The sequence below is a fragment of the Bos taurus genome, chromosome 23 (assembly GCF_002263795.3).
Source record: "Bos taurus isolate L1 Dominette 01449 registration number 42190680 breed Hereford chromosome 23, ARS-UCD2.0, whole genome shotgun sequence".
NCBI classification, from domain to species: domain Eukaryota; kingdom Metazoa; phylum Chordata; class Mammalia; order Artiodactyla; family Bovidae; genus Bos; species Bos taurus.
Genome location: NC_037350.1, coordinates 935186 through 961483, shown reverse-complemented (window position 1 = coordinate 961483; position 26298 = coordinate 935186). Strand labels below are relative to the sequence as shown.

The window sequence follows — 26298 nt, the reverse complement described above, 5'->3', positions numbered from 1 at the left end:
CCTTACACCTGGGCTCCACAGCTGAGCGCGCCTAACAGCCTGAGGGCGCCGGCTGTGAGGAGAAAGCGCGCGCACCTTCCTTGCTCTCCTCCCGGCGGCCCCGCCTCCTGCCAGTTCGGCCGACCGACGTGCGATGCTGCCCAATGGCGACTCTCAGCCGCTGCGGGCCCCGCCCCTTAAGGCACACCCGCCAATGAGCGCTTGGCAAGGGCGGGACGAGCCCTGTGCCCGCCTCCCCGTCCAGGCCGCCGGAGCAAGCCGTCCTGGGCTGGAGCGAGGTACGGCCGCTCGACCGGCCGGGAGGCTCCGCACCGCTTCAGCCCTCTGCGGGGCGGGCGGCGACGGCCCAGAGAGGGCGCCAGACCCCGGCCGTAGCTGAGGCGGGCGGGCGGTGGGCGAGCAGGACGGCGGGAACGTGCGTCCGGCGCACGGAGCCCTGAGCCTGGCCGGGGGCCGTACGAAGTCCGCGCTATGGAAGAGGAGAAGTACTTGCCTGAGCTGATGGCAGAGAGAGACAGCCTGGACCCGTCCTTCGTGCACGCCTCGCGCCTGCTGGCCGAAGGTAGGACTTGCCCCCGGGTGGGCGTAGACCGCCGGCCCCCGTAGCCGCGGCGGGGCTCGGGGAGCGGAGTCCGGGAGGACGCCTGTCTCCTTCGCGGAAACTGCCCTGGAAGATGCTCGCCCAGAGCCGCGGCGGAGCTGGTCCTTGGGAGGCGGGTGCTACTCCCTCACTCCATCCGCGGCTGAATCCGGGTAGCCCGGAGCGGCGGGCGCTGGCTGTGAAGACAGTGCACTTTAGGATCACTGATGGAGCGACGTTAAGGAGCTGAGTGGTCCACCGGGATGTTTTAACTCCGCCAAGGGAAGGGAAGTCAGTTTGGAGTGAATGGTGATCAATGTGGTGTTCGATGAGCTTCTTATCTACAAATCAGTATTTCTTTTTCTTTCCCTTTCCTCACTTTTCTCTTATTTCTCTCTCCGTTCTGATTGAGAAGTGATTTTGATTTCCTTAGTCTAATTACAGTCTTTCCTATGGAAAGTCTTAGTATTACCCTAGATTAAATTATGCGTGTTCTGTTTGTGAATGTGGAAGTGTCTGAAATGCATATCCGTTTATTTGAGGTGTGATGATTGGGTGCTCTGGGAGATGCTGGTCCCTGGGAACCCTCCACGATTGATCAACTGTTGTACCAAGTGTGCAGTTTGTGTGTGTGTGTGCCTTAATGTTAAAAGAGATTTAATTCCCCGAGGAACATAAATATCTTGTCTTTTGTGTTCTCTTGAAGGGTTGTTTAAACACACACACACAGGAACTTCTGTATGATAGAAATATTAACCTAATTACTTCCATTTATCTTGAAACAGTGCTATCTAACTGCTAAAGATACCCAAGATATCTGTAGCAATCTACATTTACCTTTATAAAAACTAAAGGCTTTTTTTTTGGGGGGGGATGAATGTCTCAATAATGAGTTGCTTCATCATGAAATTGACTACAATGCAGTTTTGTTGCTTAGGTTCTTAGGAACTTAGCAAAACTAAAAGTAGTAACTTTCTTCTCCTCAGCCCTTCAGCATCAAAAGAAATGTTTTCTTTTGTGAGATTTAGTTTTACATGGAAAGAGAAATTCTAATCCTCCATGTACGAATTAAATAGGCATTACACTTATTTAAATGTTTTATTGATGGATTATTATTTGCAACAATAAAGTATCAGATATTTTTCTATTTTGTATATTAAGTAATTAAGAAAAACAACAATTGAAATATTGAACGTGTGAAACAAATAAACTACTTTTCAGGGGACAAGTTGATTTTGTAGAGGGTTTGGGATGGAAAATGCAGTCATTCTTACTACTTTCTTGGTTACTGAATAAAAAAATGAAACCTAAAATTGTAAATGAAAGTCAGTTAAAAAATTAAACTCTCCCTGTACTCTATTAAAAATAAATAAACTACATGAAATAATAGGGACATTGAAAATTAATGGATTAACAAATGTTCAAAATGATTAAAAATGCAATTGTCTTCTTAAATCATCTATTTCAATGCATTTTCCAGAAATGTCTTCATTTAGCTGGCAAAGTCTTTAAAATAGAAAAATTTACAAATTAATCATTTTCTCAGACCTGCTAATTGGACTTCTTTTGGGGACAGTAGGCTAGATGATTAATTCATCAGTCATTAATGAGAGTTAGTGTACTGAAAACTGCCAAACTAAAGCAATGCATGTGAGGAGCTCTAAACAGAGTATGGAAGTATTTCTCTGTGGTAAAATAGTCAGAAAAGTGCACCTGGTTCCTTAACATTTCCTTAACATTTTATTTTTCTCAGAAATTTGGTTTTTTGATACTTAGGAACATGTTCCTATGTACTTTGTAATTTAATATTTTCCCAGTAGGGGGAAGCATGTTCTGCTTTTGTAACGAATTAGAAGTAAAAAATGCCTAAATAGAGAAATGTCTAAGGAAGAAACAAAGATAGGTGTCCACATTTCAGAGGAATCATAAGGAGGAGGAGGAGGAGGAGGAGGAGGTGAGTAATGATAATAATCTTGAGTATATAAAGAGACTCTTTGCAACTGGCTGAAAGATCCACAAGATCTAAATTCTCTGATTGTACCCAAGCCTCTTCATGTTCTCATGGAACAGTGTCCTTCTGAATAAACCTTAACGTACATTTTACATTACAGATCTTTCATTGTCTTTTCAAAGGCCGTCTACCTAGATTCTTAGGTCTTATTTCAAATCTCTATAGGAAATTGTTGTTGAGATAATTTTATTTCTCACCCCTGGAAATGTACTGATTGAAGGCAGTGGCTATAAATACACCTGACATAGATGTTCGTTTGGAAAGAAGGTGTTCCAAGAAGTACATTTCAGCCAGCACTGTTCAGACTGTCTCAAGACTGAGTGTGTAATAAAAATGATCCAGATGATTCAGTTCTTCAGAATGATTTTCTGGAAGGTAATATATACAAGGTCAGTGATGTAAGCCACTGAGCATTCATAATGATTTGTTTTGCTGTTTTGATTGGTGGTAGATGCAAATCAGTGTGCCATTGTGACTACAGACTTAGAATTGAAGGTCATGGGGTTAAAAGTGCTAGTTTGCTGGTTATTTTGTTATTTTTGTTGTAGTTTATTACTTCACTTTGTTTTGGCTGGGTGCTTTCAATAGGAATGAGTCTGACAAAGCTGATAGAAGAGCCTGAACATTATATGTACTATGTTGTTACTTAGAAAAGATCTTGAATAATATGTTTTGAATAGTATAATATTGCTTGAGTAATTCAAATAATTTTCTTCTGGATTATAATATTATTTATTATCTATTTGTATGGAAGGTGCTTTGAAGTATGATAAAAGAGCAGATTCAGCACAATCCTTGAAGTTCCACTCAGTCTCTGAATTTGCTTGCCAGATGAAATTAGATGAGGTTATTTATATCTATGATACTTCAGGGAAGCACACTAAACTGTGAATCCAGATACCTGGATTTTAATTCCACTTTTGCCTAAAATGAATCTTGGTAAATTTCTCTTCCCTGGGCCAGTTTTCTTGTCTTTCAAATTGAGGAGCTGGACTAGATGATCTGTATGCTTCTTTGTAATTCTAATTAAATCTGGGACTCCTCCTGATGCAAAGGAGTGCAGTTTGTATATTCAGAATACCAAAATCAGTGGTTAAACCTTTTGGAAACTTTTTCCATTTCTTAGGTTAATGATTAATAATATGTTTATTGCATTGTATTGCAGTTTGAGGCATACACATTATTTTGGGCACTGGGGACAGATTTATGTTCTTACTGAACTATTTTCAATGCTTGGGAGTTAAAAATGTATATACATGGAAATATTCTTTTTTGCATCTGTTCAAATGTATATGTTCAATTATGGTAATTCCATACCTTTAGAAGGATTAATAAATTATTATCCAATTCAGAGTGTTTGAGTTCTCTGTCTCTTCACAAATATTGGAAAATTCATCATTGTTTTGGTTTACTCATCATATGATAAAGTCAAATATTGCTAATATCCCAACAGTTCAAGTATTTTTAAAAAACTCTGAATGCTTTTTTCAAACTTTTGTGAAAATTTTGCCCTTCCATTTAGGATTGGCCTGTTTGCAGGTGTGGGTGAATGAGAAGAACAAGGATCAATAATTTTTTACAAACGCTGACTCATAGTGGTTTAACTACATTTAGATTTTCAGTAAGGATTATTTTTAATTTTGAATGTGTTCCTTGAAATATTTAAATATGGTGTGTTCTTAAGATAAAGGTATTGGTATAATATCTAAAACCCACTTCTGATAAAAACTAGTATTCATGTGACTTTTCCTTTGATCAGTGTAATCGCTTTGCTTTCCCAATAAATTTGGGATAATCCTATTTATGTTTCTTAAAACAAAAAATGGAAAAAATTAACTTAAAGATTTTCTTTGATTTGAAAGATATCTTTGATCTGCAGTTAAAACATATTTATTATGTAGTGGAGAAATTCTGCTTTAACAAATAAAACACTTGGGATAGAATCTTGACACCCCTGCCAACTAAGAAATAAAGGATATTTCATTTATTTACTTTCTGATCCTCAGTTTCTTCATTGGTAAAACAACAAAACTAATATCCATCAGGCATGGTTCTTTTAGGGTTAAAAAAAATACTGTTTGTGACATGTAAGCTATATTTTAAAATATAGATTTTATACAACCAAAGCAAAAACTGAAGCAGAAAATATAAGATAATACTTCTAAGATTGTCCTTAGCATTTTAATGACATTATGGACTTGACGTCAAATTGAAGTTTGATTTTTTAATAACATGAACATTGACTCACGTTAGTACTTAATTTTTTGAATTATTGCTGAGTGAAATTTTAACTCATAAGCCAAATTATGAAATAAATTATCTTATGGAAGATGGTTCTAATGAGTGTTTTTAAAATATGTTCCTTCTGTCAGTGCTTGCTTGTCCATGTCTGACTTGAGCCTGATTGGACCAGGACATAGGTAGCTCAAGACTAATTCCACATTTGCTTGGCTGTCACTCTGGGCAGCTGATTTCATCCTTCTTTTTTATCAAGGGAAGTGGATCTGTCTCTTCCAACGTTCTTCAGCCTCCTACTACCTAGAAACTCCTGTACTCTTTTCATTCCCCAAGGATGAAATGCCTCTTTTTGTTCAAGGCTGACTTGTTCTCAGCATCCTTAACCCTGGTGTCCCTCTTCCCCCAGGCCTGTCCTGTCATTATGTCCTTTCTTTAGTGGCTCCACCTTCTTCTTCCCCATCTTTCCTTGGGGCAGCTTGTAAACATGATTCAACTAGAATCACTTTAAAAAAAATAGAATACTTATTTCACTTTCCAAAAGTAATATTTCCAAAAATAATCTTTCTAGACACTTTTCCTCCCTTGTTTCCTTCCAGTTTCTGATGCTGTGAGTCTGTATTGCTGCTGCTCACTTTCTCAGTTTACCTTCCACAGCTCTGTTCTGGTTGCAGCCTCCCATTTTGTCCTGCAACCAGAGGCTCCAATGAGAATCATCTAATTACCAAATCCAATAAGATGTTTCTGACCTCTCATGAGGGTACTTGGGTGTATTTTTCACTGTTGGTCTTTTCCCAATTTTTTGGTTTCTCCCTTGGCTTTTGAACACTACACACTGTTGGTTTTCTCTTCTCTCTGTTACTCTCAGAATCCTCCCTCTTTTTCATCATCACCCCAGCACACACACCCTATCAGAATGGTTCATTTAAAGGCAAGGTCTAACCACATCATACCTTTAAATGCTGTTCTGGAAGGCAGGCTGTCTCAGACCACAGGCCAGCAGAGGAGAGGGGTGGGGGGTGGGGGTGCCTCCTGGATGTTCCCAGGGCAGGGAGAATCCAGGCTCTCCCAGGTGCCCAGGAGAGTGAAGGGCCCTTCTTGTTGATCCCCATGTGACCTCTAGTGACACCAAGATGGGTGGGGAGAAGTTCCAGCAGGGGTGAAAGCTGCTCTGACACCCACTGGCTTGGAGGGGGAGTATGCATTGCTCCTGCTCCTGAGGGTGGACACCTGGGTCTCCACATGGCCTCTGTCCCCACTGCCAGTGGAACAGAACCCTCGTTGCCCATTCAGGCCTCCAGTTCTTCTAAAGAGAAGGGGTGCCCCTTCACAGCAGGGAAAAGCTGGACACCTCAGCTCCCTATTTACCTTTCTTGACTGAGGTGAGCATGAGACACTGGTTTTGGGGCCTGGTTTTGTTTTCTATGTCTGTTCTTTGGCTAAGGGAGGGTGTTTGTCATTTAAATTTTTTCTGTCATGCAAGGTTGCCCTCTTTCTAGTCCTGCTGCTGGAAAGAGCAGGCTTTGCTTGAGCCTTTGTTTTTGTCTCTTTCTGTCAATGTTTTTGGTTTGCTAACCTCTTTAGCTCCCACTTTGGTGTATATGAAGCACAAGAAAATCTGGGGAAACCACTACCTAGTCCCCATGGTACCCAGCAGGGCTGCCTTCTTCCACAAAGTCTTTTGTGTTTATTTTATGTATAATAACCCGTCGCCATTCATTTGTGTTATAATATATTTCTTTATAAGGTTTTCTTGTGAAGGTAGGTTCATTCTTATACATTAATATTTCATTAATTATTTATGTAAGAATTAGCATGACCAGGATAAATCCATTTGGGTAATCAGAATGCAATATGAGATCCAGATTTTTGGTTTAATTAAGTATAAATCTAGACTGGAGCTCTGTGTCCCCATGGCAGCTGTAGAAAGGAAAGATATTTTAGTAACCCTTGGAGATGATTCCATAATGTCACCAGCCTTTCCTATGTCCGTATTTGTTCTTGTCTGAATACAGAGAAGAAATGTAGCTTAATTGGAATTACATTAAGACCAGTTGGTTTGTTTAAAGCTATTATCAGTGTAAGACAATATATTAATAGATTGTAATATAATCCTTTTCTTAAAGCAATGGTGAATTTCAATGAAATATTTTTTGGGGCTCTGAAATCACCACAGATGGTAATTGTAGCCATGAAATTAAAAGACGCTTACTCTTTGGAAGGAAAGTTATGAACAACCTAGATAGCATATTAAAAAGCAGAGACATTACTTTGCCAACAAAGGTCTGTCTAGTCAAGGCTATGGTTTTTCCAGTGGTCATGTATGGATGTGAGAGTTGGACTGTGAAGAAAGCTGAGCGCTGAAGAATTGATGCTTTTGAACTGTGGTGTTGGAGAAGACTCTGAAGAGTCCCTTGGACTGTAAGGAGGTCCAACCAGTCCATCCTAAAGGAGATCAGTCCTAGTTGTTCATTGGAAGGACTGATGCTAAAGCTGAAACTCCGATACTTTGGCCACCTCATGCGAAGAGTTGACTCATTGGAAAAGACCCTGATGCTGGCGGGGATTGCAGGAAGGAAGAGAAGGGAACAACAGAGGATGAGATGGCTGGATGGCATCACTGACTCGATGGACATGAGTTTGAGTGAACTCCGGGAGTTGGTGATGGACAGGGAGGCCTGGCGTGCTGTGATTCATGGGGTTGCAAAGAGTCGAACATGACTGAGCGACTGAACTGAAATAGAAATAGATTAAAAATAATAATAGAGTGCTGGTTAATAACTGATCTCTGAAATGAATGTTAGCAAATACCCATGTTACATGACTTTTTCATTTTATCCAATGGGTGTTCTGAAATAGTCACATTTTGTTTGTCAAAAAGTTGAGATGTCACAGCTCCATATCCTTTTGCTCAATTTTTAAAAACTATTTTTGGAAGCAAATAATTTGTAGCATATTCTCCAGTGCTTACCTTACCCTCTGAAACACTACTTCCAAAAAATTTCTGCAGTAGAGAGTGATTAAAAAAAATTCAAGAACAAATGAATGACAAAGTTTTAGGTCCCTTACTATACATATAGTTCAGGTAAAGTCTGGGGGTCAGTTTGTAGGGCAAGAACTCTACCACACTGAACTATGTGATTACATTTGCCCTTGGATGTGTGTTGGTAACACTCGGTGTGTGTTATTGGTATGTGAAGAGATGTCAGATGTTTAATTTGTTAGTTTTTAAAAATATACATGATATAAATTAGCAGTATATGGTGACAACTGCTGGAGTTTACAGACTGTTAGTGGTACAGGGATTCTGAGGAAGTCATGGTGATCATAGATCTTTGTCCTCATCATCTCTCTGTCATCATCATTGATGGGGAGATACTCTTTGTCAGTCACTAAACTATACAGTGGAAGTCAGAAATAGATTTAAGGGCCTAGATCTGATAGATAGAGTGCCTGATGAACTCTGGAATGAGGTTCGTGACATTGTACAGGAGACAGGGATCAAGACCATCCCCATGGAAAAGAAATGCAAAAAAATAAAATGGCTATCAGGGGAGGCCTTACAAATAGCTGTGAAAAGAAGAGAAGCAAAAAGCAAAGGAGAAAAGGAAAGATATAAGCATCTGAATGCAGAGTTCCAAAGAATAGCAAGAAGAGATAAGAAAGCCTTCCTCAGCGATCAATGCAAAGAAATAGAGGAAAACAACAGAATGGGAAAGACTAGAGATCTCTTCAAGAAAATCAGAGATACCAAGGGAACATTTCATGCAAAGATGGGCTCGATAAAGGACAGAAATGGTATGGACCTAACAGAAGCAGAAGATGTTAAAAAGAGGTGGCAAGAATACCACAGAAGAACTGTACAAAAAAGATCTTCACGACCCAGATAATCACGAAGGTGTGGTCACTCACCTAGAGCCAGACATCCTGGAATGTGAAGTCAAGTGGGCCTTAGAAAGCATCACTACGAACACAGCTAGTGGAGGTGATGGAATTCCAGTGGAGCTATTTCAAATCCTGAAAGATGATGCTGTGAAAGTGCTGTACTCAATATGCCAACAAATTTGGAAAACTCAGCAATGGCCACAAGACTGGAAAACGTCAGTGTTCATTCCAATCCCAAAGACAGGCAATGCCAAAGAATGCTCAAACTACCGCACAATTGCACTCATCTCACATGCTAGTAAAGTAATGCTCAAAATTCTCCAAGCCAGGCTTCAGCAATATGTCAACCATGAACTTTCTGATGTTCAAGCTGGTTTTAGAAAAGGCAGAGGAACCAGAGATCAAATTGCCAATATCTGCTGGATCATGGAAAAAGCAAGAGAGTTCCAGAAAAACATCTATTTCTGTTTGATTGACTATGCCAAAGCCTTTGACTGTGTGGATTACAATAAACTGTGGAAAATTCTAAAAGAGATGGGAATACCAGACCACCTGACCTGCCTCTTGAGAAATCTGTATGCAGGTCAGGAAGCAACAGTTAGAACTGGACATGGAACAACAGACTGGTTCCAAATAGGAAAAGAAGTATGTCAAGGTTGTATATTGTCACCCTGCTTATTTAACTTATATGCAGAGTACATCATGAGAAATGCTGGACTGGAAGAAGCACAAGCTGGAATCAAGACTGCCAGGAGAAATATCAATAACCTCAGATATGCAGATGATGCCAGCCTTATGGCAGAAAGTGAAGAGGAACTCAAAAGCCTCTTGATGAAAGTGAAAGAGGAGAGTGAAAAAGTTGGCTTAAAGCTCAACATTCAGAAAACATTCAGAAAGCATCTGGTCCCATCACTTCATGGGAAATAGATGGGGAAACAGTGGAATCAGTGTCAGACTTTATTTTTTGGGGCTCAAAATCACTGCAGATGGTGACTGCAGCCATGAAATTAAAAGACGCTTACTCCTTGGAAGGAAAGTTATGACCAACCTAGATAGCATATTCAAAAGCAGAAACATTACTTTGCCAACAAAGGTACTTCTAGTCAAGGCTATGGTTTTTCCAGTAGTCATGTATGGATGTGAGAGTTGGACTGTGAAGAAGGCTCAGTGCCGAAGAATTGATGCTTTTGAACTGTGGTGTTGGAGAAGACTCTTGAGAGTCCCTTGGACTGCAAGGAGATCCAACCAGTCCATTCTGAAGGAGATCAGCCCTGGGATTTCTTTTGAGGGAATGATGCTGAAGCTGAAACTCCAGTACTTTGGCCACCTCATGCGAAGAGCTGACTCATTGTAAAAGACTCTGATGCTGGGAGGGATTGGGGGCAGGAGAAGAAGGGGACGACAGAGGATGAGATGGCTGGATGGCATTACTGACTCGATGGGCGTGAATCTGGGTGAACTCCGGGAGTTGGTGATGGACAGGGAGGCCTGGCATGCTGTGATTCATGGGGTTGCAAAGAGTCGGACACGACTGAGTGACTTAACTGAACTGAACTGAAACTAGATGTCAACATGTCTACCACTGTTAATCCATTTATAATCCTATGAGATCGTTATTAGTGTTACCCTGTCTTACAAATGAGAAAAATTAACAATTAAGCAAGTTAATTTATTTCAGATCACTCAGCAAGCAAATCATAAAGCTGAAACCCAGGTTTTCTCATCCAGAGGCTCCTGAAGTGGTCAAAACATCCTGTCTCCTGTGGGAGAAATGCAAGCCTTATAGGAAGGTCAAATGTTAACATGCAAAGTAAGTCAAGGAGATCAGTGTAGTGGTACCCGTAATTTCTGAAATATGTTTCTGAATGGGAATATTGGGTGAATTCTTCCACAGCATCTTTAAATAAGTATAGTTTATAAAAGGTTAGTACATGTATAAAGAAGGAAATTTACCTTAGTACAGTTCAGTTCAGTTGCTCTATTGTGTCCAACTCTTCGTGATCCCATGGACTGTAGCACGCCAGGCCTCTCTGTCCATCATCAACCCCTGGAGTTTACTCAAACTCATGTCCATTGAGTCAGTGATGCCATCCAACCATCTCATCCTCTGTAATCCCCTTCTACTCTCACCTTCAATCTTTCCAAGCATGAGGGTCTTTTCCAATGAGTCAGCTCTTCACATCAGGTGGCCAAAGTATTGGAGTTTCAGCTTCAGCATCAGTCCTTCCAATGAACACCCAGGACTGATCTCCTTTAGGATGAACTGGTTGGATCTCCTTGCAGTCCAAGGGACTCTCATGAGTCTCTTCCAACACCACAGTTCAAAAGCATTAATTCTTTGGTGCTCAGCTTTATTGTCCAACTCTCACATCCATACATAACTACTGGAAAAACCATAGCTTTGATGAGATGGATCTTTGTTGTCAAAGTAATGTTTCTGCTTTTCAATATGCTGTCTAGGTTGATCATAGCTTTTCTTCCAAGGAGCAAGCATCTTTAATTTCATGGCTGCAGTCACCATCTTCAGTGATTTTAGAGCCCCCCAAAATAAAGTCAGTCACTGTTTCCCCATCTATTTGCTATAAAGTGATTGGACCAGATTCCATGATCTTAGTTTTCTGAATATTGAGTTTTAAGCCAACTTTTTCACTCTCCTCTTTCACTTTCTTCTTCTTCCATTTTTGCCATAAGTGTGATGTTCTGCATATCTGAGCTTATTGATATTTCTCCTGGCAATCTTGATTCCAGCTTGTGTTTCATCCAGCACAGTGTTTCTCATGATGTACCCTGCTGCTAAGTCACTTCAGTCATGTCCAACTCTATGCGACCCCATAGTTGGTAGCCCACCAGGCTCCCCTGTCCCTGGGATTCTCCAGGCAAGAACACTAGAGTGGGTTGCTATTTCCTTCTCCAATGCGTGAAAGTGAAAAGTGAAAGTGAAGTCACTCAGTCATGTCCAAGTCTTAGCGACCCCATGGACTGCAGCCCACCAGGCTCCTCCATCCATGGGATTTTCCAGGCAAGAGTACTGGAGTGATATGCCATCACCTTCTCCGTGATGTACCCTACATATAAGTTAAATAAGTAGGGTGGCAATATACAGCCTTGATGTACTCCTTTTCCGACTTGTAATTAGTCTGTTGTTCCATGTCCAGTTCTAACTGTTGCTTCCTGACTTGCATACAGATTTCTCAGGAGGCAGATCAGGTTGTCTGGTATTCCCATCTCTTTCAGAATTTTCCACAATTTGTTGTGATCCACACAGTCAAAGGCTTTGGCGTAGTCAGTAAAGAAGAAATAGATGTTTTTCTGGAACTCTGTTGCTTTTTCCATGATCCAGTGGATGTTGGCAATTTGATCTCTGGTTCCTCTGCCTTTTCTAAATCCAGCTTGAACACCTGGGAGTTCACAGTTTATGTACTGTTTAAGCTTGGCTTGGAGAATTTTGAGCATTACTTTGAGATGAGTGCAATTTTGCAGTAGTTTGAGAATTCTTTGACATTGCGTTTCTTTGGGACTGGAATGAAAACTGATCATTTCCAGTCCTGTGGCCATTGCTGAGTTTTCCAAATTTGCTGGCATATTGAATGCAGCATTTTCACAATATCATCTTTTAGAATTTGAAATAGCTCAACTGGAATTCCATCACCACCACTAACTTTGTTCCTAAGGCCCACTTGAATTCACATTCTGTCTGGCTGTAGGTGAGTGATCACACCATTGTGATTATCTGAGTTGTGAAAATATTTTGTGTATAGTTCTTCTGTGTATTCTTGCCACCTCTCCTTAATATCTTCTGCTTCTGTCAGGTCCATACCGTTTCTGTCCTTATTGAGTGCATCTTTGCATGAAATGTTCCATTGGTATCTCTAATTTTTTGAGATCTCTAGTCTTTCCCATTCTGTTGTTTTCCTCATTTCTTTGCATTGATCACTGAGGAAGGCTTTTTTATTTCTCCTTTATATTTTTTCAAACTCTTCATTCAAATGGTTATATCTTTCCTTTTCTCCTTTGCCTTTCACTTCTCTTCTTTTCACAATTATTTGTAAGGCCTCTGACAACCGTTTTGCCTTTTTGCACTTTTTTCTTGGCGATGGTCTTGATCCCTGCCTCCTATAAAATGTCACGAACCTCTGTCCATAGTTCTTCAGGCACTCTGTCTATCAAATCTAATTCCTTGAATCTATGTCTCACCTCCACTGTATAATCGTAAGGGATTTGATTTAGGTCATACCTGAATGGTCTAGTGGTTTTCCCCACTTTTTTCAATCTAAGTCTGAATTTGGCAATAAGAAGTTCATGATCTTAGCCACAGTCAGCTCCCGGTCTTGTTTTTGCTGACCATGTATAGCTTCTCCATCTTTGACTGCAAAGAATATAATCAATCTGATTTCAATGTTGACCATCTGGTGATGTTCCTGTGTGGAGTTTTCTCTTGCGTTGTTGGAAGAGGGTGTTTGCTATGACCATTGCATTTTCTTGGCAAAACTCTTATTAGCCTTTGCCCTGTTTAATTCTGTACTCCAAGACCAAATTTGCCTGTTACTCCAGCTATCTCTTGACTTCCTACTTTTGCATTCTAGTCCTCTATAATTAAAAGGACATCTTTTTTGGGTGTTAGTTCTGGAAGGTCTTGTAGGTCTCCATAGATCTACTGAGCCTCACCTTTCAGCATTATTGGTTGGGGCATAGACTTGGATTACTGTGAATTTGAATGGTGTACGTTGAAAACAAACAGAGATCAGTTTGTCGTTTTTGAAATTGCATCCAAGTACTTCATTTTGGACTGTTTTGTTGACGGTGATGGTTACTCCATTTCTTCTAAGGTATTCTTGCCCATAGTAGTAGGTATAATGGTCATCTGAGTTAAATTCACCTTTTCCAGTCCATTTTAGTTCTCTGGTTTCTAAAATGTTGATGTTCGCTCTTGCTATCTCATGTTTGATTACTTCCAATTTGCCTTGATTCATGGACCTAACTTTCCAGGTTCCTATGCAATATTGCTCTTTACACAATCAGACTATACTTCCATCTCCAGTCATGTCCACAAATGGGTATTGTTTTTGCTTTGGCTCTATCCTTTCAGTCTTTCTGGAGTTAGTTCTCCACTCATCTCCTGTAGCATATTGGGCACCTGCTGACCTGGGGAGTTCATCTTTCAGTGTCCTATCTTTTTGCCTTTTCATACTGTTCATGGGGTTCTCAAGGCAAGAATACTGAAGTGGTTTGCCATTCCTTCTCCAGTGGACCACGTTTTGTCAGTACTCTCCACCCCAATCCTAACTCAGTGAAACTACCTTAGTACAGAATTGTGTTAAGGATTATTGGGAAAGCCTAACTTTTCAGAATGTCTTACACTCACAGTTGTTTCTCAGGAAGTTTGGGGTTTAGGAGGCCAGAGTAGGGGAATATGGCAGTTCTTTTTTTGGATCTAAAGGATTGGAGAAGTTTCTGTGATTTGTTGAGACATTTTTCTCTACATTTTTTTTTTTTTCCTTTAAGGAGAACTGTTTAACTTGCTAAATTCTTCTAGGAAGGAAGAACAACCGTAGCCCCTCTCTTGTGTCTTGAGGAGCCCCTCTCTTGTGTCTTGAGGGAGTGTTTGTTTAAAATTTAATAGTTTAGCAGAATTTGCATGTTGTCAGAACTTGAGAGCTCAGCAGCATGGCCTTGTTCAAATGTTTTCTATAGGTTCTGAAGCTTAATATTTATTCTTTGAAGCAGAATGGTCAGTATTATGCACTGTTATCAGGATTGCACAATTGATGCCCATTTCCTTAAAATCATTGAATATTAGATTTTACTTTTCTAATAGAAAAGCAGAATGTGTTTCCTCTCAATTATAGCTATTTTTAGCAGGTTCACTGTATGTCAGAAAATGATAAGCCCTGATGCAACTCAGGAGACAGAGCCTGTGTGACAGAAACTCCGCAGAGGCTGAAGGAGAATCCTGTTCATTTTGAGAAAGGGGGGATGACTAGAGTAATAATTGTTTTTCTTGAGCACACACTATGGGTCATGTCCTTACATTATATCCAAAAAGGCAGGTGGTATTGTCCCTATATTATGGGAAAGATAAAGAGGCAGATTGCAGGGTAGCATAATTCATTTGGAGTTTTAAAGTAAGAAGTCAAAGGTTTCATAAATGTCCAGTTTTAATGTGAAGGTGTCATAAAGCAACCATTAAACACTGATATGTTAAAGATACTGCAGAATATGAGTTGTTTAAGTAAGAACCAAGAGCTTGCTATAAAAACTTTTAGGAGAGTTAAATGTCTATTACTAGATAATATTTTTCCTTTAAAGTAATTTCCTTCAGAAAATTTAAGGAATTTGATTGTTTAGAAATTTGATTCACATACAGCAATACACTCATTATATAAGATCTGACTATAAAATGGAAACAGTAGCATGAATACATAATAGAATTTAGTTGTGACTGTTTAGGCATGTGAATGTTGTAAATGGAGAAATTTATGTGAGTGTTGAATTAGGTGTCATCCATATCTCCACATAATCTAAGTTTTCCTTCCTATAAGTCAAAAACTAGATGTATTTTTGTCCATCCAAGATCTGGTGGAAAAGGGGGGTGTTAAGGAATTGTGTGAGTGAAGTAAAAGTTGCTCAGTCGTGTTTGACTCTTGCGACCCAGTGGTCTATACAGTCCTTGGGATTCTCAGGGCTAAAATGCTGTGGTGTGTAGTTGTTCGCTTCTCCAGGGGATCTTCCCAACCCAGGGATTGAACCCAGGTCTCCCACATTGTGGATGGATTCTTTACCAGCTGAGCCACCAGGAAAGCCTAAAGAATTGTGTGAAGATGGAGCATTTTGACAGGCTGAGGCAAATGACGCTTCTGTTACATGCAGGTGTTTTGAAATGGACTTCAAGAGGAGACATGACTCTGTAAAAGCTAGTATTCTGAAATTAGTGAAAGATTGAAAATTATATCATATCTATATAAAGAAAATCTGGTAGAAAAATCATTGTGATAATTAAGAGCCATTTAATGGAATTAGATGAGGTGATAAGCATTTGGAATGAGGTGAATAACCCAAATTGTTTCTCTTTGAGTAAAATGAGCAGACTGTGTGTGTGTGTGTGTGTGTGTGTGTGTGTGTGTGTGAAGCAAAAACTAACCAGGTGATAAATGAGAAACAATACAGACTTGGCCAGTTGGTTGCTATGGACCTGTAGTCTGTATTACTATCTGAGACCTACACTTAGATGGAGGACAAGGGATAGAGGACAGACTTACAGCTAATTAAATACACAATCTCCATAGGATTGGAGAAATGCAGTGATAAGGCACATAGATAATGCTTTAGCAGCCCACAGAGATCATGGGTAGGCTCAATGGAAGGACCATATTAGCTGAGATGTAAAGCACAAGTAAGATATGGTGGGGATTCAGTGAAGGAGGGGTTTTAATCTAGAAGAAGGATATACAGATACAGGAAACAACACTTCCAAAACCTGGGGAAAAAAAAAAAAAAACTTTTAAAAATGGGTAGACTTTGTGTGATTTTTATGATTTACAATTTAGAAAGATGGTAATGACAACCCTGTATGCGAGATGGCAAAAGAGACACAGATGTATAGAACAGTCTTTTGGACTCTGTGGGAGAGGGAGAGGGGGATGATTTGTGAGAATGGCATTAAAACATGTATAATATAATATAAGAAATGAATCGCCAGTCCAGGTTCAATGCAGGATACAGGAAGCCTGGGGCTGGTGCACTGGGATGACCCAGAGGGATGGTATGGGGAGGGAGGTGGGAGAGGGGTTCAGGATGGGAAACACATGTACACCCGTGGCAGATACATGTTGGTGTATGGCAAAACCAATACAATATTGTTAAGTAAAAAAAAAAAAAAAAAAGGATGTTATACATAAAAAAATAAATATATTGCTTAAAAATAAATAAATAAATATATTTATATGTTTGGTCATCTTACCTGTTTCTGGCCACAGCCCCTATATCCACTGTGGAATATCCTAAGTGAGAAGAGCTGGTGTTGTAGCCACGCGTTCTGGGAAACAAACTCACTCAGATGGACAATGCAGATGGTGGAGTGCAGTTTATTACACCGGTGGGCCCAAGGCAAAGTCTCCTCTTAGTGAAGGACCCCAACCAGCATTTGTGAAAATCTTCTATAACCCATGTGTACGTGTCTGAACCCACCACTCCAAATTCCTTGAGACTTACATAAACTAAGGAAATACAATCCCAATAACCCCATCATTCACGTGCTATGTGTTCACGTGCTCAAACAATTATCCAATAATCAATAAACCCAAGGTTACACTCCAATAGATACAGAAAAATTTATGGCCTGTTTGGAGGAAGGGGTGATTAGTGTATGTTTTGTCTTAGGCGATGAGTAACCTAGATACAATCTTCAAGGTTCCCCTGTCTGGAGGGGGTCTTATCCTTCTGTTGTTGTTTTCATAGACACTAAACACAGAGTTCACAGTACATTGGAAAGGTGGCCGAGCATGATCAGCATGAACAGGCCTAAGATGGAGTCCAGGCCCTATGAATTCCTTCTTCACTAGAAAGGAATCTTTTTTAATACAAATAAAGTGACTTTTTGAAGTAGGAAACTTAAGGACAGAGGCTGGTTGCCAGGGGAACCAGCTTGTAATTAGAGGATAGGAACTTTTTGCACCTCTCTTCCTTACTACCCCACAGACCTTTGAGGAGAGGGACTGGAGGTTGAATCAGTTGCCAGTGGCCATGCTGATTTAATCAACTGTGCCGGTGTAATGAAACCTTGATATTAGTGCATGGAGGAACTGGGTTCAGATTGCATCCAGACCCATAGCTCAAGGAGATCTGGGGAGAATGGGGTGCTCCCACAGGGCTTGGAAGCTCTGCACCCTTTCCTAGATCTGACCTGGTCATCTCTTCCATTCTTAATTCCTGAGGATGTCACTCTGTAATAAACCTTTACTATATAGTTAATATTTCAACCAGAAATCTTGGAAACAAAATACATGTCTCTTTTCACACTGTAATGCTGCTTAGTGTAGAGAAATGTTCCTAATATAAGCTTTAAAAATCTAAATGTCCAGCACATTCTGGTGGTCATCTTGTGCTCACTGTGGATCACTGATCAAAATGGAAAGTCTAAATTTCTACATTGACTGTAGAATCACAAATTCAAGGGGAAAATAAGAAAGTGGCACTGGTCAACAGAGTCACATAAGACAATAAGTCAGTAAGAACCCTTGGAGGAAAAAGTAGGTACCTGCAGTAGATGTTGGATTAGGAGAGAATCAGAGGTTCAAAGAGTGTGCATTCTTCCTTCTTCTTAAGGTCAGTATAGTGTTGAAAGTTATCCATGTTGCTGCATTTGTCAGTAGTTCATTTTTCTTGCTGTGTAATGTTCCATTGTATCAATGTCTCACAATTTAATAGTCATATATCTTGTACATGGACATCTGGATTGTCTTCAGGGTTAGCTTATGAGCAGACTGCTATGAATATTCATGTGCTAGATTTATGCAGACATGCATTCTCTATATGAAGCAGAATTGCTGGGTCTTAGAATGTGAATGTATGTGTATATTTTATAAATATATATATATATATATATAAAATGTAAATAAGGTTAACCATGTATATATATATACACCCCACACACACACACATACACACATTGTATGAGGTTGCAAAATAATTTCCTACAGTGATTGCACTGTTTTGTCTCTCACCAACATTGCATGAAAAGTCTGGTAGTTCCACTTGCATGGCACCACTTGAAGTTCTCAGTCTTTTTAACAACAGCTATTCTAGTATTTCAGTGGTAACATTGTGTATTTTGTTTGTTTGAATCATTTTTAAATTGTGTTTTTTATTTTATTTTATTTTTTTTAATTGAAGTATGGGCTTCCTTGTGGTTCAGCTGGTATAGAATCCCCCTGCAATGTAGGAGACCTGAGTTCGATCTCTGGGTTGGGAAGATCCCCTGGAGAAGGGAAAGGCTCCCCACTCCAATATTCTGGCCTGGAAAATTCCATGGATTGTATAATCCATGGGATTGCAAAGGGTTGGACACGACTGAGCGACCTTCACACACACTCACACAAATAGTTGATTTACAGTGTTGTAGTTTCTGATATACAGCAAAGTGATTCAGTTTGACACACAAAGTGTGACACACACACATGCACATATATCTGTATTAAATATATTTTTTCCAGATTATTTTTCATTAAAGTTATTATAAGATTTTGAATATGGTTTCCTGTGCTATGCGGTAGGTCCTTGGTTATCTAGTTCATATATAGAAGTGTGTATGTGTTAATCCCAAACTCCTAATTTATCCCTCCCTCTCTTCCCCTTTTAGTTTTTAGTTCCTTGATGATTACTGATGTTGGACATGTTATTACTTGAAACAATTGGCTAGAATGTTGACAAATTTTTAATTCTTGAGGGTCCTTTGAAGAGCCCCAGTTGTTACTTTTTTTCTGAAGTATAATCCTTTGTTTTTTCTTTTTTTACTGCTATAATTTATTTATTTTTCTTTTTATTTTATTTTATTTTTAAACTTAACAATATTGTATTGGTTTTGCCCTATATCAACATGAATCCACCACAGGTATACACGTGTTCCCCATCCTGAATCGTCCTCCCACCTCCCTCCCTGTACCATCCCTCTGGGTCGTCCCAGTGCACCAGCCCCAAGCATCCAGTATCGTGCATCGAACCTGGACTGGCAACTCGTTTCATATATGATATTATACATGTTTTTTCTTATACTTCATATTGTGTCCTCTCTAGTACTTCTTTGCCTACCTCAAAGTCACAGAGGATCTTTTCAGTATTTTTTCTAGGAGCTTTATGGTTTTAGCTTTAAGTTTATGACACATCCAGAGATAACTTTTGTTTATAATTTCAACATAGGGTCGGTTCTTTTTTTTTAAATTTAAATATCCAGTATCACTTACTGAAAGGATTTTCCTTTGTTCATTATCATGTTTAATGTATTAAAAGATACAGTATAAATATGATAAACATATAGTGTTTAAGCACATAAAGTATAGAAAAATAAATATCTATGTTTTTTATACTTTTTATAATATAAATTTATTTTAATTGGAGGCTAATTACTTTACAATATTGTATTGGTTTTGCCATACATCAACATGAATCTGCCATGGGTGTACACGTGTTTCCCATCCTGAGCCCTCCTCCCATCTCCCTCCCTGTACCTCCCTCTGGGTCGTCCCAGTGCACCAGTCCCAAGCATCCTGTATCATGCATTGAACCTGGACTGGCGATTCGTTTCATACATGATATTATACATGTTTAAATGCCATTCTTCCAAATCATCCCACCCTCTCCCTCTCCCACAGAGTCCAAAAAACTGTTCTGTACATCTGTGTCTCTTTTGCTGCCTCTCATACAGGGTTATTGTTACCATCTTTCTAAATTCCATATATATGCTTTAGTATACTATATTGGCGTTTTTCTTTCTGGCTTACTTCACTCTGTATAATAGGCTCTAGTTTCACCCACCTCATTAGAACTGATTCAAATGTATTCTTTTTAATGGCTGAGTAATACTCCATTGTGTATATGTACCACAGCTTTCTTATCCATTCATCTGCTGATGGACATGTTGCTTCCATGTTCTGGCTATTATAAACAGTGCTGTGGTGAACATTGGGGTACACGTAAGATACTTAGTGTCTAAGTATATGTGAAATGTCTACAATATTGACCCTCAATGTATCTGTTTTAATACAAAAGGGAATCATGAGCGCCTTAGATTTATTAAGCATGACATGTGTAGACTGTGCTTTAAAATTATATATAGCTATATGAAACTTTTCCCATGTCGTCAGAATTTAGAACATAATCCTTTAAGGACACATGGATGCACTTTTCTTACTTTTTTGAGGAGGAGACTAGCCATCCCAGAGACCTTGAAGTTTACTGACTCTGACAAGGATAACATTCAATAAAGTAAGGCTTTTGTTGCTACTCAGTGGTAATGAAGTCTTATGAAACCTGAACAACTGCACTATCCTCAGTAGCAAAGTAGGTTCTAGTATCACACAGAAGCAAGCAAAGTATATTCATTAAACATTTAATTTTAAAAAAGACCATATAATTTTATTTTATATTTTATCTTATAAAATATAAGATACTATATTATATTACAATATTTTATAAAATATAAGACCATATTTTATATTAAAAAAATTTCATAGTATTGGTTACATGCTTTTTCTATTTTTGCAGGTAAAAAATGTATGTATTGAAACAGTACACTGTACAGAATTGAGAAACCTGCCCTGGGTGAAATAGATATACCTACAGATAAAAAAGTATGACCTGCATCTCCACCCACAGTGATGGCCCATTACCTCTTGATCTTCTGTGGCATATTAAAAGCCAGCATCACTATCACCCTGAAATGTGGCATAGTTTTAGAAATTTCCTAAAGGCATAAGTGACTGATGACTTTAGATTAATCCCTAAAGCACAGATACCATACCACTATGATTTTGTAAACACGTAGGTACCTATCATGTCAATACTAACAGCCAAAAAAGAGATTTAATAATGATCCAGACTGAAACAGTACATCAGTGCTGGATTCTGGCAAGGTAATTCCTGGGACAATGTGTTTACACAGGGGAAGGCAATTAGTTTTGTTCTGCATTTTAGAAGTTAGAGATGCAATGGACAATTTCTGCTTGGATTTGAACAAGGAAAAAAAAATGAATAAAGATGTCATCAAGTGACAGAACCTTGTGAAGTGCTGAAATCTCTTCCTATGAAAGTATTTTAAAAAACCTCTGATAAAAAGTTGCAAAAAGGAAAAATAGCTGTTTTGCTTTTCTCAAAAGATATGTATTGATAATTCCTTGGAAATGAAAGTTTGGATTAGAAAATTTATGAATGTCCACTTTATCTTACATTTTTAAAATTTCATAGTATTGGACAATAATTCTTTGTTACCGTAAAGGAAAACTGCTTTTGAAGTTTGTCTAAACATGAAATGTTAGTGTATGATTTAGGTTAACTACTAATTTATTTGTTGTTGTTGTTCAGTCATATGATCATATCTGACTCTTTGCAACCCCGTGGACTGCAGCATGCCAGGCCTCCCTGTTCCTCACCATCTCCCAAAGTTTGCCCAAGTTCATGTCCATTGCATTGGTGATGCCATCCACCTATCTCATCCTCTGACACCCTCTTCTTCTGCTCTCTATCTCTCCCAGCACCAGGGACTTTTCCAGTGAGTCAGCTGTTCACAACAGGTGACCAAAATACTGGAGCTTCAGCTTCTGAGGTTGTTGATGTTTCTCCTGCCTATCTTAATTCCAGCTTGTAACTAATCCAATCTAGCATTTCTCAGGATGTTCTCAGTGTATACATTAAATCATGGTGAGGACAGCCCTGTCATACTTTCTCAGTCTGAACCAATCAGTTGTTCTATACAGAGTTCTAACTTGCTTCTTGACATGCATATAGGTTTCTTGGGAGACAGATAAGATGGTCTGGTATCCCCATATCTTTAAGAGCTTTCCACAGTTTGTTATGATCCACACAGTCAAAGACTTTAGTATAGTCAATGTAACAGAGATAAATGTTTTTCTGGAATTCCCTTGCTTTCTCTGTGATGCAGCAAATGTTGGCAATTTGATCTCTGGTTCCTCTGCCTTTTCTAAACCCGGTTTTGATGTCTGGAAGTTCTTGGTTCAAGTAATGCTGAAGCTTAGCATGCAAGATTTTAAGCATGACCTTACTAGCGTGGGAGATAAGTGCAACTGTCCAACGGTTAGAACATTCTCTAGTACTGCCCTTCTTGGGAATTGGGATGAGGATTGACCTTTTCCAGTCCCATGGCCACTGCTGTGTCTTCTAGATGTGCAGCACTTTGATAGCATCGTCTTTTAGGGTTTTGAATAGCTCTACTGGAATTCCATCACATCCACTAGCTTTATTAACAGGATTGCTCACTAAAGCACACTTGACTTCACACTCCAGAATGTCTGCTGTGGGTGACTGACCACACCCATCATAGTTATCCGGTTCATTAGGATCTTTTTTGTACAGTTCAGATTGAGATTTGCTTTTGAAATTTGTCCAAACATGAAATGTTAGCGTATGACTTTTGTTAAATAGTAGTTCATAGATATGTTTAAATCCCTGAAAGAAAATGTGTCATATATCTATATATATATATATATATATAGATAGATAGATAGATATATAGATAGATATACATATATATATATGTGTGTATATATATATATATATATATATATACACATATATACATATAATCAGACTTTCACAGTATTAGTTTAAGTTTCACAATGGATAAATAAGGAAAGTCTGAAGTGTCTGATGTTTACCATCAGTAGCTCATTTTGACCACTTCCAGTTAGAAATGAAAAACCAAGTACAACCTTTCTTAGATGCAATTCACTTTCTAGTCCTTGATAACTGATATCATATAATTGATGTTTCACAGTATTTTCTGTTTGTTTGACTCATATTCTCTTAAAACCCCAACCTTCTTCTTCAAGGCACTGAATTACTGACACTTGTCCACTCAGCTTCAGTCAAAGGGCTCAGAGCAGCCACCTGATTGCTTCTGGTGAGAAATTGGCGTTAAAGGAGAGACAAAGCCATCTGATTTGGTTGGTTCCTAATACAGGAGAAAAGTAAACTCTGGCGTTCTAAGTCAGATAGAGCAGAACAGATACACAGACTGAGGCCATTCCAAGGAGGTCTATCCAGGGTCCCAGCTAACCTTGGTTTCTGGAGAAGCTCCAGGTTTTTTTCCGAGATATACACTTTCTGATAATTATTTAACGTGGTTTCCATTTGTTTTATGTTATTTGAAACCAAAAAACTTTCAGAGAAAACAGAACTGGTCTTAGGATAATAGCAATCTTGTGTAATGTTTAGTTTGTGTTCCTCTAAAAGGAGACCTTGAGATGAGGATTTGAATGTAGAAACTTACTTGTCCTGGCACTAATTGCCAGCACTGAAAAGCCAAAGCACATTTGATAATCATTAAAGAGATGGCATTTTCTTTGTTTGTTTGAATGCTTGAATAGAGTTATAATTATGTTTAAATTGAAAATGCTTATGTTAAGTATACATCATTATTTAGAATATTTTCCTTTCAAACCCTATTAATCCTAGGTGATGGGTAAGCAGGACAAAAAAAAAAAAAAAAAAACAGACATTAGATTTTCCTGTTCTCTGTTGAATCTTCATTGGCATGTTAGGATAAGCAGGTATTTCAGATTTGCCCTCTTCATTTACAGTGACTTTAAGTTCAAACTTATTTAATAAGAGGTGCATAATATCTTAGAATCTTCTCCAGAAGTAGACCTGGAAACAAATAAGAGCATGCAATTAATTTATTTTGAAAGTGATCTTGAGAAATGGGGAAGTTAGACATGGAGGAAAAGCAGTCACTAAAGTTTTTTTTTTTTTAACAGTCAAGTTACTAGTGTAGGCAACCGATGCTTAATCACACTGGGACATTTGGGGCACCACTGTAACACAAACATGTAACTTAGGGGCAAAAAGCAGACTCTATCTGCCAGTGACAGCCTTTAGGCAAGGACTGTATAGGTTATTATATCAATAACCTCAGATATGCAGATGACACCACCCTCAAGGCAGAAAGTGAAGAACTAAATAGGCTCTTCATGAAAGTGAAAGAGGAGAGTGAAAAAGGTGGCTTAAAACTCAACATTCAGAAAACTAAGATCATGGCATCCAGTCCCATCACTTCATGGCAAATAGATGGGGAAACAATGGAAACAGTGAGAAACTTTAATTTTGGGGCCTCCAAAATCACTGCAGGTGGTGAATCTGCCATGGTGAATGCAGCCATGAAATTAAAAGATGCTTGTTCCTTGGAAGAAAAGCTATGGCCAACCTAGATAGCATATTAAAAAGCAGAGACATTACTTTGCCAGCAAAGGTCTGTCTAGTCAAAGCTATGTTTTTTTCCAGTAGTCATGTATAGATGTGAGAATTGGACTATAAAGAAACCTGAGTGCCAAAGAACTGATCCTTTTGAACTGTGGTGTTGGAGAAGACTCTTGAGAGTCCCTTGGACTGCAGGGAGATCCAACCAGTCAATCCTAAAGGAAATTAGTCCTGAGTATTCATTGGAAGGACTGATGCTGAAGCTGAAACTCCAATACTTTGGCCACTTGATGCAAAGAACTGACTCATTGGAAAAGGCCCTGATGCTGGGAAAGATTGAAGGTGGGAGAAGAAGGGGTCACAGAGGATGAGATGGTTGGATGGCATCACTGACTCTATGGACATGAATTTGAGCAAGCTCCTGGAGTTGGTGATGGACAGGGAGGCCATAGGGTCACAAAGAGTTGGACACAACTGAGCAACTGAACTGAACTAGACTGTATAGATCCTGGCTTTAGAAGCTGGGCAGGTATGCAGTGTATAGCATGTTGTAATGTAGGTCATTTTAGTCCATGTGTGGTCTGTATAGGACAGACAGAAAGTGCCAGAGTCACTTGTGAGTCACAAAAAGAGTCAGCCAAATAGGGAGGAAGATGGTTCCTCTACCCAACTTCATTCTGCCCACCTATAACACGGGATAAAAATGAACTAAATCTGGCGAATCCCTCCTCTGTAATGTTGAATGAAGTTTAGAATATTGCTGGTCTTTATTTGAACTGAGGCAAAATATTGTAGCTGCCTGATAACAGCCTGCCACATGACAAATCACCACTTACAAGGTTATACAAGGTGCCTTTTAGTAAAAACTGCATGAATTACTTCAAATAGTATGTTTGTATTCAAAAAGGAAAGAGCTGATAGTTTGGGAGTGACAGTCTTGTCTTTTGGTTTCAAAACGCCTGTTGCCACATGCTGCCTTTCTGTTTGCTGCGGGAACAGAAAGCCTACAGTGAGCAGGGGAATAGATGTTCCTAATTGAAGAAGAAAATGTGAAAAAAACTTTGTGAAACAAGGTCTCTTGTTTCCGATTGTAATACTCATAGAATTTCAGGCTGGTTAAACTAATTGTAATTGAAAATATAACATTTAGCTAATTCACTTTCTTAAACCTTCATCAATTAACTTTCTTATTAAAAAAAAATTCCATATCTTTTTTGCATGGTAAATTTGGAAGTGTCAGACATGACTGAGTGACTAAGCACAGCACAGCACTTTTAATTACTAATGACATGACAAAAAATGTCTACATACAAACACACATGCAAGTACATGCATGGCTTGTAGGAGAGGCACACACACATTCTTGTTAGAGGAATTCTGTCATTTCTGCCCATCACAATAGAAGCTAAATAACAAAACACAATTGGCTTATATTTGAGAGGAGATAGCAGTTTGTTTAGCAAGGGTAATGCAGGAGACATCTTTTCCAGGGTTTTGTTTTATCTTCAACCTCTGGTCATTTAATGACCTACTGTGTCGGCAGACCAACAAATAAATTCATTTTCTGTCTAAATAATGTTGTAATGCATGTTGCACCACAACATGCATTTGTGGAATTCCTATTCTCTTAGTTTACCTAATGTTTTGTGTGCTGAGTTGCTTAGTC

General features: G+C 39.0%; 1 protein-coding gene across 8 annotated transcripts in view; it reads left to right on the top strand.

Annotated features, from left to right (window-relative positions):
- The first annotated feature begins 238 nt into the window (after nt 1–238).
- KHDRBS2 (KH RNA binding domain containing, signal transduction associated 2) overlaps nt 239–26298 on the top strand; it is a 773215-nt gene continuing 747155 nt past the window's right edge. For all 8 annotated transcript variants that reach the window (XM_059880504.1, XM_024983848.2, XM_059880501.1 and 5 more), the window contains exon 1: nt 239–562. In XM_059880504.1, the coding sequence (XP_059736487.1) occupies nt 472–562 (91 nt within the window). In that variant the 5' untranslated portion in view covers nt 239–471. The remainder of the gene's footprint in view (nt 563–26298) is intronic.